Source organism: Pelophylax lessonae (assembly GCF_965119305.1).
Source record: "Pelophylax lessonae genome assembly, chromosome: 2".
NCBI lineage: Eukaryota > Metazoa > Chordata > Amphibia > Anura > Ranidae > Pelophylax > Pelophylax lessonae.
This window is the reverse complement of record NC_138769.1, coordinates 606,970,806-606,995,476: the sequence shown is the minus strand read 5'-3', so window position 1 is coordinate 606,995,476 and position 24,671 is coordinate 606,970,806. Positions and strand designations below refer to the sequence as shown.

The window sequence follows — 24,671 nt, the reverse complement described above, 5'->3', positions numbered from 1 at the left end:
CAATGCTGACTGTAGAAAGGTACACATCAATGCTTCTGCTGACTTTTTTTTTTTTTTTTTTCCAGTTAGTGAGAGGAAAAAAAGTATTTGATCCCTTGCTGCCCACTGACGAAAATATCAGTATATAATTTAATGGTAGGTTTATTTTAACAATGAGGAACAGAATAGCAACAAAAAATCCAGAAAAAATGCATTTCAAAAAAGTTAAATTAATTTGCATTTTAATGAGTGAAATAAGTTTTTGATCCCTTTGCAAAACATCACTTAGTACTTGGTGGCAAAACCCTTTGTTGGCAATCAGAGGTCAGACATTTCTTGTAGTTGGCCACCAGATTTGCACACATCTCAGGAGGGATTTTGTCCCACTCCTCTTTGCAGATTTTCTCCAAGTCATTAAGGTTACGAGGCTGAGGTTTGGTAACTCGAACCTTTAGCTCCCTCCACATATTTTCTATAGGATTAAGGTCTGTAGACTGGCTAAGCCACTCCAGGATCTTAATGTGCTTCTTCTTGAGCTGCCACTTTTGTTGCCTTGGCCGTGTAGTTTCTCATGCTAGAATTCTCTTCCACGACCTTGTGTAGGTCTACAATCTTGTCCCTGAAATCCTTGGAAGGCTCTTTGGTCTTGGCCATGGTGGAGAGATTGCAATCTGATTCTGTGGACAGGTGTCTTTTTTTACACAGGTAGTAAGCTAAATTAGGAGCACTCCCTTTGAGAGTGCTCCTAATCTCAGCTTGTTACCTGTATAGAAGAAAGCCAGAAATCTTGCTGATGTGGTAAGGGATCAAATACTTATTTCACTTATTAAAATGCAAATCAATTTAACTTTTTTTGAAATGCGTTTTTCTGAATACTTTAGTTCTGTCTCTCACTGTTAAATTAAACCTACCTTTAAAATTAGACTGATCATTTTTGTCAGTGGGCAAACGTACAAAATCAGCGGGGTATCAAATACTTTTTTTCCCTCACTGTACCCGAACAGTGTGTTGGCAGTTCATGCTCCTGTTTCCGATGTGTTAACCCCAGCCCGGAAGGTTTACTCCCCTCTCTCGTGAATAGGCCATTTTTTGAGCTACGGCACTGCATTACTTTAACTGACAATTGCGCGGACGTGCAACGCTGTACCCAAATCTGCGACATTGCAGCAGACAAATTAAACACCTGACTGACACCCTTGACACTTTTTTTTTTTTTTGGGCACCAGTAACACAAATGGTGATTAGTGCTAAAAATGCATTCGCTGTATGAATGGCACTGGCAGGGAAGGGGTTAACATCAGGGGCGATCAAAGAGTTGTGTGTTCCTAAGGCAGTGATGGCGAACCTTGGCACGCCAGATGTTTTGTAACTTCATTTTTCATGATGCTCATGCACTTCGCAGTGTAGTTGAGCATCATGGGAAATGTAGCTCCAAAACATGTGGGGTGCCAAGGTTTGCCATCAATGTCCTAGGGAGTGCTTGCTAACTGTGTCTGAGTGTGGCTAAACTGGCAGAAGACCGAGATCCTTGTTCCTGCTTAGCAGAAACTCAAGATCTCCATCTTCCTCTGTGACAGAACGGTGATCTGCCTTGTTTACATAGGCAGACCGCTGTTCTGCATCTCCTGTGAACAATCCGCGGGTCCCGGCAGACATTTTGTCCGCCAGACCCACTGATTGGCTCCCGCTGTGTCCTATCACAGTGGGAGCAGGTAGCCGGCAGAGTGCGTAGACCCTCTGCACGAAATCACACACAGGTATGTGATTTTGCGGAGAGGGGCCTCCTTGCCGCAGTGAATCTGCGTGGGGCAGTCCATAAGCGGTTAAAGTTAGTAAAACCTTGCCTAGCTTTAAATTTGAATTCCAGCTTTATTTAAACTAAAAATGAATAGAATTTTAAATGGCAGCCTAGAATCATACTTTTGTACCATGTTGCTCACTTGTCCAGCTAAATCGATTGCTGCCCATACAAAGAAAGCCCTGCCCTCTCAGATCCAGTCCCCCCTCCCAACTCCCCAGAGCTCTGTCTGTGTAGTCTTGCAGTTGCTAATTTAGTTATCTGGCCATTCAATAGTTTGAGTCACAATTTGGAACAAGCATGTAGCCAATAAATTCAGAATGCTTTTGGATCAATGACTTGAGGCCAGGTGATAAGCATGGCAGCTATCTAGCATTTTCAAAAGAATAAAGTCAAAATAGTAGTTGCAGGTCAGAGTTCTTACACTATCACTTATTTTTATTTTACTTGATTTTATTTTTCTTTCTTAAAATGCTGTGTATTTCCAGTCTCTAGGAAATCGAAGGATAAGAGTGGACATAGCTGACCAAGCACAGGACAAAGGTAAGTAGTCTGTGTCAATGCAGGTCCTTTTAACCCGTTTACTGCCAGGCCCTACCCTCTGCTTTTAACCTCAAATGGCTAGACTTTTTTTTTTTTTTTTTTTTCTTCATGTTTTACTTTTTTTTTTTTTTTTACCTGAAACATTGAAAATACAACCTAAACTATACAGAAAGCAAGGAGATATCTCCTTTGGGTACGCAAATGGGTAAAAGTCCTTCCTGCTCTTCTCCAAACTAAAAATCAGTTTTAGCTGGAATTGGGCATTTCATTTAAATACAGCTTGTCTATATATGTTTAAAAGGATTTCCAGCTTATACAATGATTACAAACAATAGCAGAGCAAATTAAACTAAGTTTGTTTACCAGTGAGCGAGAACCTGAAGATCACTGTGGACTGTCTTCCGGTAACCTCTCCTAATGTGAGAACACTGCTTTTTCTGATATGCCCGCTCACTTCCATGGAGAATGGAGGCAATATTTGCCCTGGGCAGGAGATCTTCTCCCCACACCCTCTGTCGGAATTCATAAACAGCGCTCCGCCCACACAGACCTGCCAGGGCATTGATGAGCGCTCTTATAGTCCATTAATTTCTTCCTGCCAGTCTGTCTGCCTGTACCTCCGATACAGGCCAGCAGTTACTGTGTGCTGACAGGCTACAGAATGAAAAGAAAAAGTTTTTTTTTTCCCCCAAGGTGAACTTGCCCTTTAAACCAACCTTGTCATAATTTTTAAAGTACAGCTCCCACCGAAAAGGGGACGCTCAGCTTGTTTGCCTCCTCCTCCTTCATTGGCACATTTGGTACCTTTTTTTTTGGGGGGGGGGGGGGCTACCTGCACCCACTTTGGCTGACTCAGCTGAAAGTTCGAATCCCCCCGCCTTCCATCTTCCCCTGGCGCCAGGACATTGCTTGTTTCTCTTAGTCGAAATGGTGGCGGTAGCACCCGAGAGTTGATTGGAAAATGTACTGGCGTGGAGCCAGTGCTTGATTAGTGGACAGGTAAGTGTCCTATGAATAAAAGTCAACAGCTACAGTATTTGTAGCTGCTGACTTTTAATTTTTGCTGAAGGAGCCTGGAGCTTCTCTTTAAATCTTCCAAAACAAATTATATGCAACAAAGTGACTAAATACCTTTCCTTCTGTCCACAGTGCCAAATACTGCTCCATTTCAGAAGAAGTAACTTCTGAATCCTCTGGCAAGCCAACACATTTGGGAATGTTTATCTTTCCTGAATCTCCCACAGCTCTCATTGGTTTCTCCTGAAAATCTCCATGTCACTACGGGAGACTGACATGAAGGTCCAGGAACCAGTCAGAGCTGTGGGGGACACAGGAGATCGACACACCTTGAAATATCTTTCCCAGTGAATTCAAGGGACCAGTTGTCTGCAATTGGTGTTCAGTGGCATAGGCTGCAGGAAAGGCAATTTATTTACAGTTTACATTTACAGGGTTTGTTTTGGAAGGTTCATGAGAGCAATTTTAAGCTTACTGGTCAATTCTGGGTTTCAGATCAACAAAATTTACCTGCATGTACAGTGGGTATATAAAAGAATCAACCCACTTTTTAAAATCACATTTTGTTGCTTTGCAGCCTGATACGAAGACAGGTTTTTGTTTTATCCAGCTGTATTTAACATATAACATCCAAGTGAAAGATCTAAAACCAACATGTCAGAAATAAATTAAACAATCCTTTGAAAAAGGATCACCCCCCTCCTAAAAATGACTTGTAAACTCAATCAGGTGTAGCTAATCAACTTCTCAATGGAGCAAAAAGCCATCTGACTTTCAACTGTGATCATTTATTTAGTTTAACTTAAAAAGAGCTTTCCTGGAGCATTTTAGTCCCTGGTAGTGCATCTGAAGCAAACAAACAACTATGGGTGGCAAGGCATCTCCTGGAAAAATCTGGACAGGCACAAGTCAAACATTTCAAAGGCTTTATCAATGCCTAGAAGAACCACCGTGAAGTCTATTAAGAAGTGGAAGGTATTTGGTAGAACTTAGTCCCTCCCTGGATCAGGACGTCCCTCCAAACTGAATAAAAAAAGTCAGAAGGAAACTGGTCACAGAGGCTACCAAGAGGCTTACAGCAACTCTGAAGCAGTTGCAAGAATTTGACAGAGTGGTCAATGTGTGCATGTGACAACAATATTACAAATTCTCCACAAATGTGACTTGTTTGGGAGGGTTGCAAAAAAAGACACTCAAAGGCCACATGCAGTCACGACTGAGCTTTGCCAAAACGCACCTTGAATATTTTAAGGTCACATGGAGAAAGGGGGTTATGGTCAGATGAGTCCAAAAATGTAATTGACCTCAACACCATATGATATGTCTGGCGGAAATTCAATACAGCTCACCATCTAAATAACACCACTCCTACAGTAAAGCATGGAGGTGGTAATATCCTGTTACGGGGGTGTTTCTCTACAGCAGGGACTGGAGCACATGTCACGGTAGAAGAAAAAATGGATGGGGCAAAATACCGTCAAATTCTTGAGGAAAATCTGCTGCTCTCTGCCAGAAAGTTGTCTATGGGAAGAAGGTTTATCTTCCAACATGACAAAGACCCAAAGCACACAGCAAAAATTATCACACGGTGTTGAAGGAGAAAAAGGTGAATGTCCTTGCTTGGTCTATTTAGAGCCCAGACTTAATTGAAAATCTATGGAATGACTTGGACTGCAGTCCACAAACTGTCACCATCAAATTTACCTGAACTTGAGCAGTTCTGCAAAGAGTGGGCAAATATTGCAAAGTTAGTAGAGACATATCCCAACAGACTAAAGGCTATAATTTAATGTAAATTAAATGGTTACCAGCTTGGAGCTACAGAGGAGGTCTAGGGCTCAAATTATTGCTCTAATAATCACGGCGATACCTCACACGTGTGGTTTGAACACTGTTTACATTAAAACATTTTTTTCCCTATTTATTTTTACAGTTAAAAAAAAAAAATTCTATTCTTATTACAAGGAATGTAAACATTCCTTGTAATAAAATAGCCATGATAGGACCTCTTTATTGTGAGATCCGGGGTCAAAAAGTCCTCAGACCTCACAAGTACACAAAAAAATGGTTAAAAAAAAATCGGCTCCTTAAGCCAGTTGCTAGGCAACAAGGTTTGACGTCGCTCCAGTCCTCCAAGACCATAGAGTCAAGTGAGGGCCATCTTACCCTCACTCGACTTCCTGTCTAAGAGTATCCGAGACCGGATCGTTTTCCCTGCTGCCAGCGGGTCCGGTAAGCGGGGAAAAGGACCGGGATGCGGCGGGAGGGGCACCTCTTCTGCCGCACCGTAAGGGTGATCCCGCGGCGAATCCGCCACTGGGAACACCCTTACCTGAAACCCGATCGCCCTCAGTTTTCAAAGATACCGGGGTTATGGTAGCTATCTGCTGCCATAACCCCAGTATTTGGCTTCAAAGAACCGACCTAAATCGGCAGGCGGTCGGTAAGTGGTTAAAGGGGGTGATTCTTTTCTATACCCACTGTATGTACTGTTAAACATGCTAGGCATAAAAGTCAGTTTGTAAGAACCTAGCACTATTTGGTTTTTGTTTCTCTGAGTATACTCTGTAATAGTCTGTAGATTTTATAAAATAGATGACCCCCAAAAACAATTTCTCATTCAACTCACATGACTGACTAAAGCAGTAAACATTCCTTCCCTCTTCTTGAGGATCATCCAGGCTGTACACAGATTGTTGGAAAATCTGAACGACCGATAATGTGCTCTTTCTGCACTCAGAACTTCCGCTTATCACCCTATAGAATAGCTCCTAAAAATGCAGCTTATTTTCTATTTATGAACATTTTCTGAAGTGGAGACTTGTTTTTCCATTTACTTTCCCTTACTGTATGCAAGATCAGCATACCTTGCATGTAATAATTAGAAATTGTCCAGTGGCATCACCTACTTAATGGCTTTCAGACTTTTGCTTGAGATTGATGGCCTTATTTTTTTTACCCTTGATTTTTGTATGCTATTTAGCAGTCATGTACAAGGATTTCTCCTTTTCCTAAACAGTAACATCCCAGTAACTGATTCACTATTCCTGTGTGTTTAGATCGGGATGATCGTTCGTTTGGCAGAGATCGGGACCGCAATAGAGATTCTGACAAGACCGATTCCTCTGACTGGAGGGCGCGTCCCACCACAGATGCGGATGATTATCCTCCTCGCCGTGAAGAGGGCTATGGAGACAGTAAGTGGTTGGGCCCAATAGCGATTCTTTCCAGCAGATTTCCTCTATTCTCATGCGTGGTACACACTATTAATTTTTATATTTTTTTTGTTCAGCCTAGTGGGCTGAACAAAAAAGAACTGGCAGGTCACTGTAGTAACACAAGCAGGACTAGTACAGCAATCTACAGCATTGTGCTATTGTGTTATGAGAGGGAGCCATTGACTGCGAGCTCTGATTGGATGCTGTACACACTGGCCGACTGTTGAACCGGCCAATAATCAGCTTTTGTACCAGCCTTTAAAAGTACACTAATAGGCAAGGAAAGCCCACGTATGTAAAGCAGTGTTTATTTGTGTGAGTGTTTATTTTTGTGTGTGTGTGTGTATGTGTGTGTGTGTGTGTGTGTATATGTATGTGTATATATATATATATATATATATATATATACACACTAAAAAATAAAATTAAAGGGACACTTTGAAGCCACATCAGATCCCAATCTCAATGAAGAAAAATATGCTGGATATCTATACTGTTATGGACTGGGTAATGTGTTAGGTCCGATAGGATGTCACATGCATTAAATGAAAATGTTCAACCTACAGAGGGCTGAATTCAGACATGCTCCACTAATCTTTGGTATAGCCATGCCATTGACTATCTTGGAAAGGTGACCTTCACTGACATATCTAAAGGTTGACTTTTGAGGAGCACACTATTCATGTTTGTCCGTATCCCTCTTGGCATTAGTGCTCAATCTCAATTATCCATTTACTCACAGAAGGACTGGTATTTTTCCGATCTCTGCCGTCTTTATTTAATATACCCTTTTAGAAATCTTCTAGATTAGCTGAGGCAGCCGTTTGTATACTATCTGGTGTACATATAATAGTGGTATTTGCTGTTCTATGTTCTATTTTAGGAGGAGCCCTGGGGCCTGTGTGTGCTACTGCACTGGAGTTATTTTAAGGGAGTTTTTATTCCCTTTATTATACACAAGTGGTGATCCGCAGTTGTCTGTCTGTAGCACACAGTCATTGTAGTCCGGACGTATTTAATTGGTGACATTGTTTTTAGTTGTTGGTAAAGGGACGTTATTGGTGCACAGTGTGGCAATTAGGAGCAGAGATGTATAAAGTACTAGAGACCCAGTCTTGAGTAAAAGTACAAGTGCTCTATCAAAAAAGGGATTTGAGTAGGAGTTGAAGTGCTCTTTATGCACCACACTTAAGTAAAAGTACTAAAGTATTAAACATTTTTTGTACTTAAGTATTGCAAGTAGTTTATTTTAAAATGTACTACTGTACTGAAAGTAAAAGTACAAGTATTGTGTTATGTTGTTAAAGTAGTCAAAAGGCCAGGGTCCCACTCCCATTATAGATCCCCCCCCCCCTTAGAGCAGGCCAGGGCCCCCCTCCCATTATAGATCCCCCTTAGAGCAGGCCAGCCCCCCCCCCCCCGTTATAGATCCCACTTAGAGCAGCCCAGGGTCCCCCTCCCATTATAGATCCCACACAGCAGGCCAGGGTCCCCCTCCCATTATAGATCCCCCCTTAGAGCAGGCCTGGGTCCCCCTCCCATTATAGGACCCCCTTAGAGCAGGCCTAGGTTCCCCTCCCATTATAGATTCCCCTTAGAGCAGGCCAGGGTCCCCCTCCCATTATAGATCCCCCCCTTAGAGCAGGCCAGGGTCCCCCTCCCATTATAGATTCCCCTTAGAGCAGGCCAGGGTCCCCCTCCCATTATAGATTCCCCTTAGAGCAGGCCAGGGTCCCCCTCCCATTATAGATTCCCCTTAGAGCAGACCAGGGTCCCCTTTCCATTATAGATTCCCCTTAGAGCAGGCCAGGGTCCCCCTCCCATCATAGATCCCCCTTAGAGAAGGGCAGGCCCCTCCCCCCACAATAGATCCGATCCCCTTAGTGAGTTGACTTCAAGACAGTTCTTACTTCTCCTACCCTAGGCTGTCTCGAGTCCTCCAGCCTCTCTCTCTCTCCCCCCAGTCCAGTCCCCCCTGCTAAAAAAGAATATTCCTACCTCCATCCAGTTCTCCCGCGCTGGGCGGCCACGCTGCACAGTGCCCAGAGACAGTCTAGTAGTCTAGACTCTAGTATCTCACAGTCTCCCCCAGCCAGGGCCCAGAGAGATTACTCCGCAGGCAGGTGTGTCTCCTCTCTCGCCACCACCACTTCACTTGAGAGCTGAGCGGGAGGTGGGACTCGAGCCGAGGGAGGGCAGAGGCGGCGAGGCTCTGCCCCTGAGCCATCGCATCGGGTTTGGAATTGGTCGTGACTTGTGAGACTAGAGTAAAAAAAGTCAGCGGCGGTGCGGGTTTGGAATGGAATGATTGGTAACATTTTTATAATTGTAACGAGTAACGCTGCAGCACATAAAAAAAAAAAAAATATATATCGGAGTAAAAGTATTAAACTCATCGAAAATATGTACTGAAGTAAAAGTGGAAGTTGGGAGAAAAAAATTCTACTCTAGTAAAGTACAGATACCGCCTTTTTAGTACTTAAGTACAGTAGTTCTACTTCGTTACTATACATCTCTGATTAGGAGTGACTAACTTTTTTTAATGTAATTTGATACAATAAATGTTTCTTATATAAACCATCAAGTCTAGTTTCTGCCCAAATAACAAGTTTGGTTATCCAGTGAGGGAGCTATACTCCCAATTTTTTCTTTCGTTCACTGACGGACACCGCTCCATGTCTTCTAGACCTTTGGGCTTATGCTGCTCTCTTCAGGAGTAGGACTAGGCGGAAACAATTGTGGCTACACCCCTGAGGCAGTCCCAGAGGGTATACCATCACATCCTGCTATAGGACTTCAGTTTTTTTTTTTTTTTTTTTTTTTTTTTTCTGCCTAGTCAGGAGTAGGGACCTGGCTCCCTTCTGGGATTTGCGGTCCTGGCATTTTTTCTTTTTTAAATGGAATTTATTATTTTCTCTATTGTTCCCGTGTGAATTGCAATCAACCTGTTCCTGTGTGAACTACAGTCAACAGCTCGACTGAGCGACGCACAGGATATCCTAGATTCTTATGGTCTTCCCAGTCTGGCCTGCTAGTGCGTCCCCCCTGGTGGGCTATTAGTTCCCTGGGGTCCAGTGGGGTTTTGCTCAGCGCCACCATTTTGCCATGGATGGTTTTCACTAGCCTCGGAAGCCATGTTTGTGTAGTCCGGCAGCCAGGTTTTGGGTTTCCCTTTGTAATCTATAGCGGTGGCCATTTTCTTGTAGTGCGGAGATGTGCAGCGGGGGCCTCTAGTGTCAGTGTCGGCTCTTCCTTTGATCGCAGTGTGGCAGGCTGTTTGGCACTCTCCAGCACTGGGGTGGTGAGTCCTGTGGGTATACGATCCTTTCTCTGCTATATACAGCGCCTCAGGTGCGCTGATACTTGTGGTGCTCCAAATGTTTAAAAAAAAAAAAAAAAAAAACACTTTTTCTTTTGTGCACAGTGTGGCTCTGATTTAACCATGGAGCCCCTGGAACCTGTATCACCACCTGGCCCACTGCTTGAAGCTGTGGGACCCTCTGGGGCTCAGTCTGCCCTGGCGGCCATGACAAGCCACTTGTGTCAAAGGTTCATATGGCCCTGCAAAGGCGGCCTAGCAAGAAGCCCCTCACACGCCTTCACGTGTATCGTCAGAGTCTGAGGTGGATTTGGCCGCCGCGGACGCGAGTTAGCCCACTGGGTCTGTGTCCACGCACCCTGAGTGCTTTAACACAGTGGTCCTCAACCCTGGTCCTCAGGGCCCACTAACAGGCCAGTTTTGCAAGATAACTGAAATACATCACAGGTGATATAATTTGCTGCTCAGTGATTGCAATATTCTAGTCTGCATCTCCCCAAGGTAATACTTAAAATCTGGCCTGTTAGTGGGCCCTGAGGACCGGAGTTAAGGACCACTGCTCTAACAGGATGAATCCTCCTCCTCTGCAGCTGCGTGTGAAAAAGCGCTGGTGGAAGCATTGATTGTGTTAGTGCATGCAGGAAGCTTTAAAGTTGGAGGTGTCGGCTGATGCTGAGTTGGTGAAGCAGGTGCAGTTTGGCACCCGCAGATCTTCCAAGGTGACTGAGGGGTTCCCCTTTGCTGCCTGTTTTGACGAGCTTGTCACTAGTTAGTGGGGTTCCCTGAAATGCACTGTTGGTATACGCGTTTCGCTATATATTCCTTTGAGGAGTTTCTCCTGAAGAAACTGAAGGTTCCACCGTCGGTGGACTCTCAGGTTTCCAGGCTAAATAAGGCCACACTTTTGCCGGTGGAGGATTCTCCATCCTTTTAAGGATCCTGTGGACAAGAGAGCTGAGCCTCTGGTCCGTTAACTTTTTCACTGTGGCAGGTTTAATGTTGCTATCACCTTGGTATCCCAGACCTTAACGGAATAGGCAAAAATTTTACGCCAGCATCTGGAAGGGGGTCAACACCAGGGGCTACAGTACATCTATGAGGCATATTTGGATGTGGCCCCCTTGACTGGTAGGGTATCTGACAATGGTGATTCTTCGCCGCATGATTTGGTTGCATTACTGGTTGGCTTACCAGGCTTCTAAAAAGGTGCTGACTGATCTACCTTTTTGTAGGTGAGCATTAGTTTGGTGCCTCTATGGAAGAGATCATTAAAGCGAAAGTATCAACGCTTTTTTACCTTTTACCTACAGGTAAGCCTATAATAAGACTTGCCTGTAAGTAAAATTAATATCTTTATATTCACCCTGCATGCAGCCGCTAAAACCAGCGGCGCATGCGCTCTGAAGGTCCGGCGGACTTTAAGAGCTCTTTGCCGGCTCCCTGCCGGAAAGTGACGTCATTGTGACTCCGGCCACTCACAGCGCCTGAGCCCCCGAACCTGGAAAAGACACCGAGGGAACATGACAGCTCCCTCAGCTGTGTCCAGGTGACCGTGTCGGGGCTTTGTTTTAAGGTAAGTATTTCATAATGAGCTAGTATGCGATGCATACTAGCTCATTATGCCTTTTGTCCTGCAGGTTTTTTTTTTTCCCCTGTGAGGATACAACCGCTTTAAGGGCCTTATGGGAGGTAAGAGTACTTTCTTTCCGTAAGTGGCTAAGGGCAAGGAACCTCGTCGTAAACATGGGCCTTTTTTTCCTCGGCTCATAAGCGGCCCTTTCGTCCATCTGGATCGATTGAAAAGGGTTTGAGATCCCCTGGAATGGTAAGTCAAAAGCGGGCGCTGCTGGTTCTGCTTCGAGGCGGTTCAGTTTGGTCAGTTCCATACCAGACCTCTGCAAAGAGAGGTTCTGGCCAAATGGAACAAGGATTCGCTGCTGTTGGACGATCTGATCCTGTTGAGTCGGGGTACAAGTGGGTCTCTGATATGGTGGCTCCACTGCCCGGCGCTTCGCCTGGGAAAATCCTTTCTTCCTCTGTACAGTGGACAGTGATTACCACTGATGCGAGTCTGTCCAGGTGGAGAGGTGTCTTGGGAGTGTACTCGACCCAAGGTCTTTGGACTCAAGAGTCCATTCTGCCGATCAGCATACTGGCTATTCGGGCGATCAGACTTTGTCCCAGTGGACGGATCGTCTGCAGGGATGCCCTGTGATGGTAGAGAATTGGCATGCGGACTATCTCAGTCGGCAGACGTTGGATACAGGAGAATGGTCTCTTCACCCGAAGGTGTTTCATCAGCTGTTCCTTCTGTAGGGGACCCCCAATGTGCACCTGTTGGCCTCCCGACTCAACAGGAAGGTGCAGAGGTTCGTGTCAAGGTCTCGGGATCCTCTGGCAGACGCATTGCTGGCCCCTTGGGCTCAGTATCGTCTGATTTTACGCTTTTCTTCCAATAAAACTTATGTTGAGACTGCTACGCAGAATCTAGGTAGAAGGGATTCCAGTCATTCTGCTGGCACCAGACTGGCATCGCCGGTCATGGTACGCAGGCCTGGAAAGGCTGGTAGCAAGACGTCCCCTGGAAACTTCCTCTCAGGGAAGATCTGTCTCGGGGACTAATCTTCCATCCTGCTTTACAGTCCCTGGCTTTAACGGCCTGGCTATTGAAAGCCAGGTGCTGAATGACAGAGGGCTATCAGAGTCAGTGATTCCTATGCTGTTGAAAGCTAGCAAAATCTACTTCCAGGAAGGTTTATCAAGTTTGGAAGGCGTACATTAGTTGGGGTGAGTCTCGGGGTTTTTCCCGGTTCCTTTGATGTGTCTCACCTGTTGGAGTTTCTACAACTAGGTGTAGATCAACGTTTGGCTCTGGGCACCTTCAAGGACCAGATATCTGCTATGGCCAAATTTTTTTCCAAAGGCCATTGGCGGTGAAGGCCTTGGTTCACACTTTTTTTCCAGGGAGTTCACCATCTGGCTCCTCCGGTGCGATCCCTGTTGCCTCTAATGGATTTGAATTTGGTACCGTCAGTACTTCAAAAGCCTCCTTTTGAAAACATCCATTAACTTTCTTTGCTCACTGTCGCAGAAGGTGGCCTTATGGGTTGCTATTACTTCTGCGTGTAGGGTGTCGAAGTTGACTGCGTTGTCCTGTCACCTTACCTGGTGGTTCACAGGGGCAAAGTGGTGTTATGACCCTGTTAGGTTGTCTTGGGGTTTCATTTGAATGAAGATTTCGTGTTACCGTCCTTGTGTCCTAAGCGGAAATATCTTAAAGAAATTGCTCTACATTCCTTGAATGCAGTCGGGGCAATTCGGGTGTACCTGGCAGTGACTTAAGTTGATTTGGAAATCCGATATTTGTTCTCATGGATGGACCTCGTAAGGGGCAGGCCGCATCTGCTGCAACCATTTCCAGATGGATCAGGCAGGCGGTTGTGCAGGCCTATTCTATTAAGTGTCAGGTTCCTTGTTTCTCTGTCGAGGCGCATTCTACGAGGGCGCTTCGTGCCTCCTGGGCTTTCCGTCATCAGGCGTCGGTGGTTCAGGTGTGCAAGGCGACTATGTGGTTGTCTGTACACACATTCACAAAGCTTTTTATAAGGTGGATGTACTTGCATCTCCGGCTGCTGCTTTTGGTCACCGTTTTGCAGGCTGCAGTTGCAAAGGCTTGCAAAGTTTTTTTTTTTTTTTTTTTTGAGGGTTGTCGGTTTCCCGTTATAAGGCATCCCACGCCATCGGGTACAAGTAAGTACACTCTGTGTGGGGCCTCTGTCTGGGGTCGGCAGTCGGCAACTGAAGGGGAGCCCTCACCCATTTCAGCAGTGGGGGGACTCTTGCGTGGTTTCCTCCAACTTTGGCTGCTCCGAGTTCAGGACAGGTGGGTTCAGGAAATCATTCGGGGTACAAGATCGAATTTCTTTCACTGCCGGCAGACATTCTTTCCCTCAAATCTTCATTTGACCCCAGGGCGGTTACAAGATCTGCATCAAGCGGTACAGGATCTCCTCGCTCGGGGTAATCGTCCCAGTGCCTCATCGGGACAGGTTTCGGGGGTTTTACTCAAATCTGTTCACTGTGCCCAGAAAGGAGGGCAAAGTGCGTCCGATTCTGGACTTGAAAGCTCTGAACTGCTTCGTGTGCGTTCGAAAGTTCCGCATGTAATCGCTCCGCTCGGTGGTGGCCTCTGAGTCAGGGAGAATTCCTGGCCTCTATTAACCACAAGGATGCGTATCTACACATACCCATTTTCGAGGGTCATCAGAGGTACCTCCGGTTTCCTATCGCGGAGGATCATTATCAGTTTGTGGCGTTACTGTTTGGTCTCTCTTCGGCTCCAAGGGTCTTTACCAAGGTGTTGGCGCCTGTTCTGGGCCTGTTACGGGCACAGGGCATTGTGGTCTTGGGTTATCTGGACGATCTCCTGTTAGGATCGAGTGCCAGTCAGAGCCTGTTGCGCGATCTGTCCACTACGGTCCAGACGCTCCAGGAGTTTGGTTGGACCATCAACGTTCAGAAGTAGACCTTATCTCCTTCGGTTCGTCTCCCGCATTTGGGAATGGTTCTGGACTCTGCTCAAGCGAAGGTGTTTCTCTTACGTCCTCCGACAGTCGCCGCCTCCTAAGTCATCACTGTTGGGTATTGACTTCCGCTCCGCAGGAGTAGCTAGGCATAAAGACTTAGTCAAAAGAACAAAGGCATTTGCATATAAACACCCATGGGGGCTGTCCCATCTGGTCAATACCCCCCTGCAGTGACCACTCCCAACTCAGTTTCATTCTGCCTAGCGTCAGGAGTAGTTAGGCTTTCCTGTGCTGGGGCTATAGTCTCAGCCTATCTAATCCTTTTTTTATTTGATTTTCTTTTGAAAATGTCAGTTTTCTCTTCACTAGCTGTTTATTTTGTCAGCTTTAGTTTTAGTCGTTTCTTCGGAAAAAGATGGATTCCTGCGGTGCTGGGATTCGGACTGACCGCCCGGGTTCTCCAGGGCAGAGGGTCAGATGGACCCCCAGCCCGCCATCAAGCGTTCAGCCATGGTTCGTCCTGGCACTATGAACGACCCATCCCTGTTCGCAGCAGGGATGCAGCCCTGAGGTGGCTACCTCACAGGACACATCTGCGATGCTGCAGTGTCATGTCCCTGGCAAACGGCACTCCCTGTCATATGAGGTTATATGAGGACAGCGGCTTTCCGTTCATAGAGGCACCCCACGCCATCTGGTACAGGTAAGTATGTCTGTGTGGGGCCTCTGTCTGGGGTGGCAGTCCTGTGTTGCTGTGTGTCCCCCATGTCTGTACCTGTGTGACTCCCTGATGCGGTCACTGCGGGGATCGCTTGTGCATGCGGTGCTGTATGTTTTTGGGGGTCCCCTTCCCTGTGTCACTTCGGTGCTTGTTGGGGGTGCAGACTGTGTGTGTGGCGGTCGCGGCGGGGTAAAACTGCGCGGTCCGCCATTTTAGGTATGGGCAGGCATGTTTAGCTTCTCTATGGGCAATCTACATGCTGTTTTTGGCGCCATCAGCCGCCATTTTGCGGTAGCTGAACGATCGTTCTGACCGCATGTCGGGCGGCCATTTTGGCGGAGCCTTCCATGCAATCCTATGGGGCAGCCATTTTCCCTGAGTCATGCAGCCTATAAGTTCAGCCTACTCTAGCAGCACTTCCTTTTCCTCTGAAGTTATTGCTCTCAATATCTTTCTGTATTGTCATTTCTGGCTCAGTTTTTTTTCTCTCCTGTTACCTCTTCCCCGGGGTCGCCTGAAGAGCGGGCGACCATGGATGAATTGTTTCTGTTAAGGAAACGCTACATTTGGAGGATGAGCCCTGTCCTCCGGGCATTGTCCTCCGGGCATTGTGTCCTCATTTGGGACGCACAGAACCCGCAAGTTGGTGCAGGTTTTTCCCTGCCCAGCTGAGTTTCATTACACTGTTAATGAAATGTGGCGCACGTTAAAACGTCCATTCCTGGTGCCTAGTTGGTTCAAATTGCTTTATCCATTTGTACCGGCTACGGAATCACGATAGTGTGTGCCTCCACAGGTAGATCACACTGTGGCTGTGTTAAACAAGGCTACCTTGGTCCCTTCTGAGGATACCCCGGTTTTCCGGGATCCCACGGACCGGCGGTTGGAGTCTCTGGCCCGCCATTCCTATACGGTGGCGGGCTTGTTGCTCAGACCTGTTTATGTCCGTTTTGGTGGCTCAGGCGGTGGCTGATTGGACGAAGGTGCTTAGGAGCAACCTCGTGTCTGATGTTCCGCCTGCCCGGCTGGAAATGCTGGATCAAATCCACCAGGGAATCATGTATCTGTGTGATGCGGCCTTGAATGAGGCCCCTTTAGTAGCATGCCTCTCTAGTGTCTCGGTACTTAACCGGCGACGGATATGGCTGAAGAGCTGGTCGGCTGACCAGTCCTCATGGAAAACAGTTGCTGATTTTCCCTATGCTGGCTCTCGCCTTTTTGGCAAAGCTTTGGATACCCTGGTAAAAGGCGTCACGGGGGGCAAGAGCACTTTGCTGCCCCAGAACCCGAAGAACAAGTCCTTTCGAGGCAAGCAGGGTTCTGTGCCTAGATCCACTCAGGGGTCCTTTCGTGCCTTTCGGAACCAATCCAAGGGCAAGCCCTTCAAGGCCCAGGGCAGTCAGAAGAAGCCCTGGGCGGGTAAGCAGAAGTCAGGCAATGCCGGCTCGGCGGGTCAGTCCGCCTCTGCCTGAAGGGACGCCCTCACCCGTTTCAGGGGTGGGGGGACGTTTGCGCGGTTTCCTCCAACCTTGGCTGCTCCGGATATCGGACAGGTGGGTTCTGGAAATCGTTCGATCGGGATACAAGATCGATTTCCTTTCCCGGCCGGTGGACAGATTCTTTCCCTCAAATCTTCATTTGCCTCCGGGGCGTCTGCAGGACCTGCACCAAGCGGTACAGGGCCTTCTTGCTCAGGGGGTGATTGTCCCGGTGCCTCATCGGGACAGGTTTCGGGGGTTTTATTCAAATCTGTTCACTGTGCCCAGAAAGGAGGGCAAAGTGCGTCCTATTCTGTACCTGAAAGCGCTGAACCGCCTCGTGCGTGTTCGGAAGTTCCCGTATGGAGTCTCTCCGTTCGGTGGTGGCCTCCTTGAGTCCGGGAGACTTCCTGGCCTCGATAGATCTAAAAGATGCATACCTGCACATCCCCCCCCCCCCCCCCATTTTCGAGGGTCATCAGCGGTACCTTCAGTTTGCTATCGCAGAGGACCACTACCAGTTTGTGGCGTTACCTTTCGGATTCGCTTCGGCACCAAGGGTTTTTACCAAAGTGTTGGCGCCGGTTCTGGGCCTGCTGAGGGCTCAGGGCATTGCGGTCTTGTTACCTGAGCGATCTACTTCTGAGATCACGTGCCAGCTAGGACCTAGTGCGCGATCTGTCCACTACAGTACAGACGCTCCAGGAGTTTGGGTGGACCATCAACGTTCAGAAATCGACGTTGCCTCCATCGCTTCGTCTTCCCTACCTGGGAATGATTCTGGAGTCTGCTCAGGCAAAGGTGTTCTTGCCGGAGGACAAGCTCCGGACTTTGCGGGACGAGATCAGGTCCCTCAGGGACAGCCCGTCCTCGTCACTCTGTATGCGGGGCCTGGGATTGATGGTTTCGGCCTTCGTGGAGATACCCTTTGCTCAGTTTCACACGCGGGCTCTCCAAGCGGAGATCCTGGACAGGTGCGACAGACTACCTCAGTCCCTGGATCTGAGTGTCTCCTTGAGTCGTCAGACCAGATGGGCTCTTCTGTGTTGGCTCCAGTCCCCGTCGGTGGCGGAAGGCAAGTCCTTCTGTCCGTTGGTGTGGACGGTGATTACCACTGATGCCAGCCTGTCGGGCTGGGGTGGAGTCCTGGGCAACCTGTCTGCCCAGGGCACTTGGTCGGAGGAGTCGTCCTCCCTCCCGATTAAATGTGCTGGAATTGCGAGCGAGAAGTCTCTTCCAGTGGTCCGACCGTCTCCGGGGCCGTCCTGTCCGAGTACAGACGGACGATGCTACAGCGGTGGCTTACATCAACCACCAAGGGGGCACCAGGAGTGCTCGAGCGGCCCGGGAGGTGTCCGACATTCTGTCTTGGGCCGAGACTCATGTCCCGGCAATTTCGGCAGTCCACATTCCGGGTGTGGAGAATTGGCAGGCCGACTATCTGAGCCGCCAGACCCTGGACCAGGGGGAATGGTCCCTACACCCGGAGGTCTTCCAAATGCTGTGTGCGAAGTGGGGATCCCCGGACGTGGATCTGTTCGCATCTCCGCTAAACCGAAAGGTGGGAAGGGTTCGTGGCAAGAACGCGCGATCCGCTGGCAGACGCCTCTGATGCGTTAGTGGCCCCTTGGCATCAGTATCGTCTGATGTATGCCTTTCCTCCGATTCAGTTGCTATCCAGGTTCCTCCGCAGGTTAGCCTCGGAACCGCACCTGGTGATTCTGGTGGTGCTGGATTGGCCACGCCGGTCCTGGTACGCCGACGTTGTTCGCCTGGCAGTGGCCCCTCCGTGGCGGCTGCCAATGCGGGAAGATCTCCTGTCTCAGGGTCCGATCTTCCATCCTGCTTTACAGTCGCTGGCTTTAACGGCCTGGCTGTTGAGACCCAGGTCCTGAGGGACAGGGGTCTCTCCTCTGAGGTCATTCCTACCCTTGTCAGGGCTAGAAAATCCTCCTCTGGTAAAATCTATTACCGTACCTGGAAGGCTTATTTCGCCTAGTGTGAGTCCAGGGGGTTCTCCCATCGCTCATACTTGGTGTCGAGAGTTTTGGCCTTCCTCCAGTCTGGGGTGGATCAGCACCTGGCGCTGGCCACGATCAAGGGCCTGGTGTCCGCACTGGCTATTCTTTTCCAACGCCCTGTGGCGTCTCGTTTTCTGGTTCGCACCTTCATTCAAGGTGTGTGACATTTGGCTCCTCCCAGGAAGGAGCCTTTACCTGCATGGGACTTGAACTTGGTTCTGTCCGTGTTACAGCATGCTCCCTTTGAAAACATTTGGGATATATCGTTGCTTCTGCTGTCTAAGAAGGTTGCCTTTCTGGTGGCGATCACTTTGGCTCGCAGGGTTTCGGAACTGACAGCGTTATCTTGACGTTCTCCATACTTGATGATTCACCGGGATAAGGTGGTTTTGCGTCTGCATCCCTCCTTTCTTCCTAAGGTGGTCTCTGAGTTCCACATTAATGAGGACATTGTCCTACCTTCGCTTTGTACGAAGCCCAAGCATCCTAAGGAGGCTGCTCTGCATTCCTTGGATGTTGTCAGGGCAATCAGGGTTTACCTGTCGTCTACAGAATTGTTTCGGAAGTCTGATTCCCTCTTTGTCCTTCCTGAGGGACCTCGGAAGGGCATGGCTGTATCCGCAGCGACTATTGCCAAATGGATCAGACAGACCATTGAACAGGCTTATGCTTTGAAGGAACGGGTTCCACCCTTCCCTGTTAAGGCGCACTCTACCAGATCTGTGAGTGCGTCCTGGGCCTATTGGCATCGGGCCTCGGTGGCCCAGGTGTGCAAGGCTGCGACTTGGTCGTCGGTGCACACTTTTTCAAAATTCTACAAGGTAGATGTTCTGGCATCAGCTGATGCCTCCTTTGGCCGCAAGGTTCTCAGTGCGGCGGTGCCATGAAGGACCCTTGTTTTTTTATGGGTCCCTGGCTGTTGGCATTTGCTTTCCTGGGCTGTTGCTCCTGTTGAGCATTGTTTTCTGTTGCCCAGAGGTTCTCTTACTGTGCATGTAAGGTTCCTTTCTCTGATGTGGGTACTGCGTTGCCTTTTCTACGGTTGCGTCTCCCACCCCTCATGTCTATACTGCTTTGGGACATCCCAACAGTGATGACTTAGAGCAGGCGGAAACTGTCGGAGGACGTAAGAGAAAACGGAATTTTTGTAAAATCTTACCTGTAAAATTCCTTTCTCTGAGTCCTCCGACAGTCGCCGCCCCCGCCCCTCTTTTGGGGTTCTTATTACCTACTGCTATGCTACCAAACTGAGTTGGGAGTGGTCACTGCAGGGGGGTATTGACCAGATGGGACAGCCCCCATGGGTGTGTATATGCAAATGCCTTTGTTCTTTTGACTAAGTCTTTATGCCTAGCTACTCCTGCGGAGCGGAAGTCAATACCCAACAGTGATGACTTAGAGGAGGCGGCGACTGTCGGAGGTCTCAGAGAGAGGAATTTAACAGGTAAGATTTTACAAAAATTCCGTTTTCTGCCGGAGGACAAGCTCCAGACCCTGCAGTCCGAGGTCAGGTCCTTCAGGGACAATGACTCCTCGTCACTCAGGACCTGTATGCGGTCCCTGGGGTTGATGGTATCGGCCTTCGAGGCGATACCATTTGCACAGTTTCACACGCGGTCTCTCCAAGCGGAGATCCTGGCCAGATGGGACAGACTACCTCAGTCCTTGGACGTGAGAGTGTCTCTGAGTCGCCAAACCAGAATGGATCTCTTGTGGTGGCTTCAGTCCCCGGCTGTTTCAGAAGGGAAGACCTTCCGGCCGTTCTGTGGACGGTGATTACCACGGATGCCAGCCTGTCGGGCTGGGGTGGCGTCCTGGGCAACCTGCTCCATTGGTCGGATCGTCTTCAGGGCCGTCCTGTATGGGTGCAGATGGACAATGCCACTGCGGTGGCATACATATACCACCAAGGGGGCACCAAAAGTGCCCGGGCGGCCCAGGAAGTGACCAGTATTCTGTCTTGGGCCGAGACTCATGTCCCGGCGATATCGGCAGTTCACATTCCAGGTGTAGAGAATTGGCAGGCCAATTATCTGAGCCGCCAGACCCTGGTCCAGGGGGAATGGTCCCTGCACCTGGAGGTATTTCTAATGCTGTGTGCGAAGTGGGGATCCCCGGATGTGGATCTGTTTGCGTCTCGGTTAAACCACAAGGTGGACAGGTTCGTGGCAAGAAGGCGCGACCCTCTGGCAGACGCCTTGGATGCGTTGGTAGTGCCTTGGCATCAGTATCATCTGATCTATGCCTCTCCTCCGATTCAGTTGTTGTCCATGTTCCTTCGCAGGTTGGCCTCGGAACAAACACTGGTGATTCTGGTGGCGCCGGATTGGTCACGCCGGTCCATCGTTCACATGGCTGTCGAGCCTCCATTGCGGCTGCCAATGCAGGAAGATCTGCTGTCTCGGGGACCGATCTTCCATCCTGCTTTACAGTCGCTGGCTTTAACGGCTTGGCTGTTGAAAGCCAGGTCCTCAGAGACAGGGGTCTCTCCTCAGAGGTCATTCCTACTTTAATCAAGGCTAGAAAAGCCTTGTCTGGTAAGATTTATTACCGAACGTGGAAAGCTTATTTTGCCTGGTGTGAGTCCAGGGGTTTCTCTCCTCGTTCATACTCGGTGGCGAGAGTGTTGGCTTTCCTTCAGTCTGGTGTGGACCAGTGCCTTGCGTTGGCCATGATTAAGGGCCAGGTGTCTGCACTGGCTGTTCTTTTTCAGCGCCCTGTGGCGTCTAATTCATTGATTCGCACCTTCATTCAAGGTGTGCGTCACTTGTCCCCTCCTAGAAGAGAGCCTCTGCCTCCATGGGGCTTGAACTTGGTTCTGTGTTGCAACGTTCCGCGTTTGAAAAAATCAGGGAAATTTTGTTGCCTCTGCTATCCATAAAGGTTGCCTTTCTGGTAGCAATCACTTCTGCTCGCAGAGTGTCGGAGTTGGCGGCGTTGTCTTGCCGCTCCCCTTACCTGGTGGTTCATAAGGATAAGGTGGTCTTGCGACCTAACCCATCCTTTCTTCCAAAGGTGGTTTCGGATTTTCACCTCAATGAGGACATTGTCTTGCCTCGCTCTGTGCGAATCCTAAGCATCCTAAAGAGATTGCCTTGCATTCTTTGGATGTTGTCAGGGCGATCAGGGTTTACCCATCGTCGACTGAATCCTTTCGAAAATCAGATTTTGTCCTTCCTGAGGGACCTCGGAAGGGTATGGCTGCATCTGCGGCCACCATTTTCAAAATGGATCAGACAGACTACTGCTCAAGCCTATTCGTTGAGGGAACAGGTACCACCCTTGCCTGTCAAGGCGCACTCTACCAGATCGGTGAGTACTTCCTGGGCCCCCCGGCATCAGGCTTCGGTGGCCCAGGTGTGCAAGGCTGTGACTTGGTCTTCAGTGCACACTTTTTCCAAATTCTACAAAAGTGATGTTCTGGCATCAGCTGATGTTCTCTGTGCGGCAGTACCGTAGGGCAGTGTTCCTCAACTCCGGTCCTCAGGGCCCACTAACAGGCCAGATTTTAAGTATTACCTTGGGGAGATGCAGACTAGAGTACTGCAATCACTGAGCAGCAAATTCTATCACCTGGGATGGATTTCAGTTATCTTGCAAACCTGGCCTGTTAGTGGGCCCTGAGGACCAGGGTTGAGGACCACTGCCGTAGGGGACCCAGGTTTTGTGTGGGTCCCTGGCTGTTGGGGTTGTTTATCCCCTTGGTTTTTTGCTTTCCAGGGTTGTTGCTCCTGTTCAGCTTTTTTGTTGCCCAGAAGGTTCCCTTGCTGTTCATGTAAGGTTCCTTTCTCTGATATGGGTACTGCGTTGCCTTTTTCTGATGGTTGCGTTTCCCACCCCTCATGTCTAAACTGCTTTGGGACATCCCCATTGGTGAAGACTGTATGAGTGGGCGGCGACTGTCGGAGGACGTAAGAGAAAACTGAATTTTTGTAAAATCTTACCGTAAAATTCCTTTCTCTGAGTCCTCTGACAGTCGCCGCCCCGGGCCCTCTTTTGGGGTTCTTATACACTTTAACTGCTGCTACCAAACTGAGTTGGGATGGCTATTGCAGGGGGGGTATTGGACCAGTGGGACAGCCCCCATGGGTGTGTCTATGTAAATGCTTTTGTTTTAACAAGTCTTTGGCCTAGCTACTCCTAAGGAGAGGAAGTCAATACCCCATTGGTGAAGACTGTATGAGTGGGCGGCGACTGTCGGAGGACTCAGAGAAAGGAATTTTACGGTAAGATTTTACAAAAATTCAGTTTTTCCCCACCCCTCATGTTGATAGTGCTTTGGGACATCCCAAGGGTCTAGAAGACTTGGAGCTGTGTCTGTCGGTGAACGAAAGAACTGGGTTTTTCTTTCCATAAAAACCTTTTCTCTGAGGTTCACTGACACAGTACTGGCCCCTCTGTTGGGTTGGGTTATGTATTCTTCTGATGCTGCTTGTTACAAACTGAAGTCCTAGAGCAGGAAGTGATGGTATACCACCTGGGACTGTGTCAGGGGCATAGCCAAAATTGTTTCCGCCTAGTCCTACTCCTGAAGAAAGCAGCATAAGCCCAAGGGTCTAGAGGACATGCAGCTGTGTCCGTCAGTGAACCTCAGTGAGGATTTTACGGTGGGACAAAAATCCAGTTTTTCCTTTTTTCCTCCTATAGTAACTGCTTGTCTCCTGGAATCTCCTCCATGCTCTTGAGACTGTGCTGGGAGACATCACAAACCTTCTGGCAATGAAACGTATTGATGGGCCATCCTGGAGTAGTTGGAATGCCTATGCAACATCTATAGCAAGGATCTCCAAACAATGGCCCTCCAGCTGTTGTGGAACTACACGTTTCACGAGGCATTGTAAAACTCTGAAATTCACAGACCTTACTAGGCATGATTGGAATTGTAGTTCCTGAACAACTGGAGTGCCATAGTTTGGAGACTCCCTGCTCTATAGGGTCCAGGTATCGCCTCCTGCTACCAGTAGTGATACTGAACCTAGCCAAGTGCAAAACTAGTGAAAAACAGTCAGAAAAGATGAGTAGGGGAAAAAAAAGTTCAGTGGCCTCCACCTGTAAAACCATTCCTGTTTTGGAGGTAGTCTCATTGTTGCTTATCTAGTGCCCCTGTTAATTTCATTCATTAACACCAAAGCAGCTGAAACGGATTAACAATCTCTTCTGCTACTTAACTGACCAGATCAATTTCCCAGGAGCTTATTTGACTTGATGCCATACTCTGATTAAAAAGTGTTTCTTTAATTTATTTGAGCAGTGTATTTGTGTGGGTGTATATACACCCCCCAAGCAGTGCTAAGCTACTGAAGTATTCTTTACCTTTAGATGAATCTAGTGGCTGCTTGAGAGCATGATAAATATTTTCTTTAGACCTTGAATACTAATGCCAATCTTCTGACAGGGTATCGAAATGACCGATATGAGTCAGACCGCTATCGTGATGGTCCACGCAGGGATGACCGCTATGATCGAGACAGAGGAAGGGATCGCTACGATGACCGTGATCGCCGAGATTTTGATAGAGGCAAATATTAAACATGCGCAAAATAAAAGTGCTTGATGTGTTTTTTCAAATTTGATCACTTTGATTGCTTTACTTGCATTGCACTTCTTCTTTAATTTCTATAATTGTGTGATTTGACCTACATTCATAAGGTTTGTAGCACTTGTTCTGTTCTCTGCTTTGTAAATGTTTTGTGTGGACTGCATATTCCTTACTGGAAAATTTTATCGGATGAGTGCACTTTTAGCATAACTAGCATATATATATATATATATATAGATGGATGGATGGATAATATATATATATATATATATATATATATATATATATATATATATATATATATATATATATATATATATATATATATATATATATATATATATATATATATATATATATATATATCTCTCTCTCTCACTCTCTCACTCTCTCTCACACACACACACACACACACACACACACACACACACACACTGCCTTGCGAAAGTATTCGACCCCCTTGAACTTTGCGACCTTTTGCCACATTTCAGGCTTCAAACATAGAGCTATAA

General features: G+C 47.9%; 1 protein-coding gene across 1 annotated transcript in view; it reads left to right on the top strand.

The window, feature by feature from the left end:
* The window catches only part of EIF4B (eukaryotic translation initiation factor 4B), a 119,997-nt gene that overhangs the window by 46,384 nt on the left and 48,942 nt on the right, over window positions 1-24,671 (top strand). The window contains exons 5-7 of the mRNA XM_082244639.1: window positions 2,266-2,320; window positions 6,397-6,534; window positions 24,016-24,138. Coding sequence (XP_082100765.1) covers window positions 2,266-2,320; window positions 6,397-6,534; window positions 24,016-24,138 — 316 coding nt within the window. The remainder of the gene's footprint in view (window positions 1-2,265; window positions 2,321-6,396; window positions 6,535-24,015; window positions 24,139-24,671) is intronic.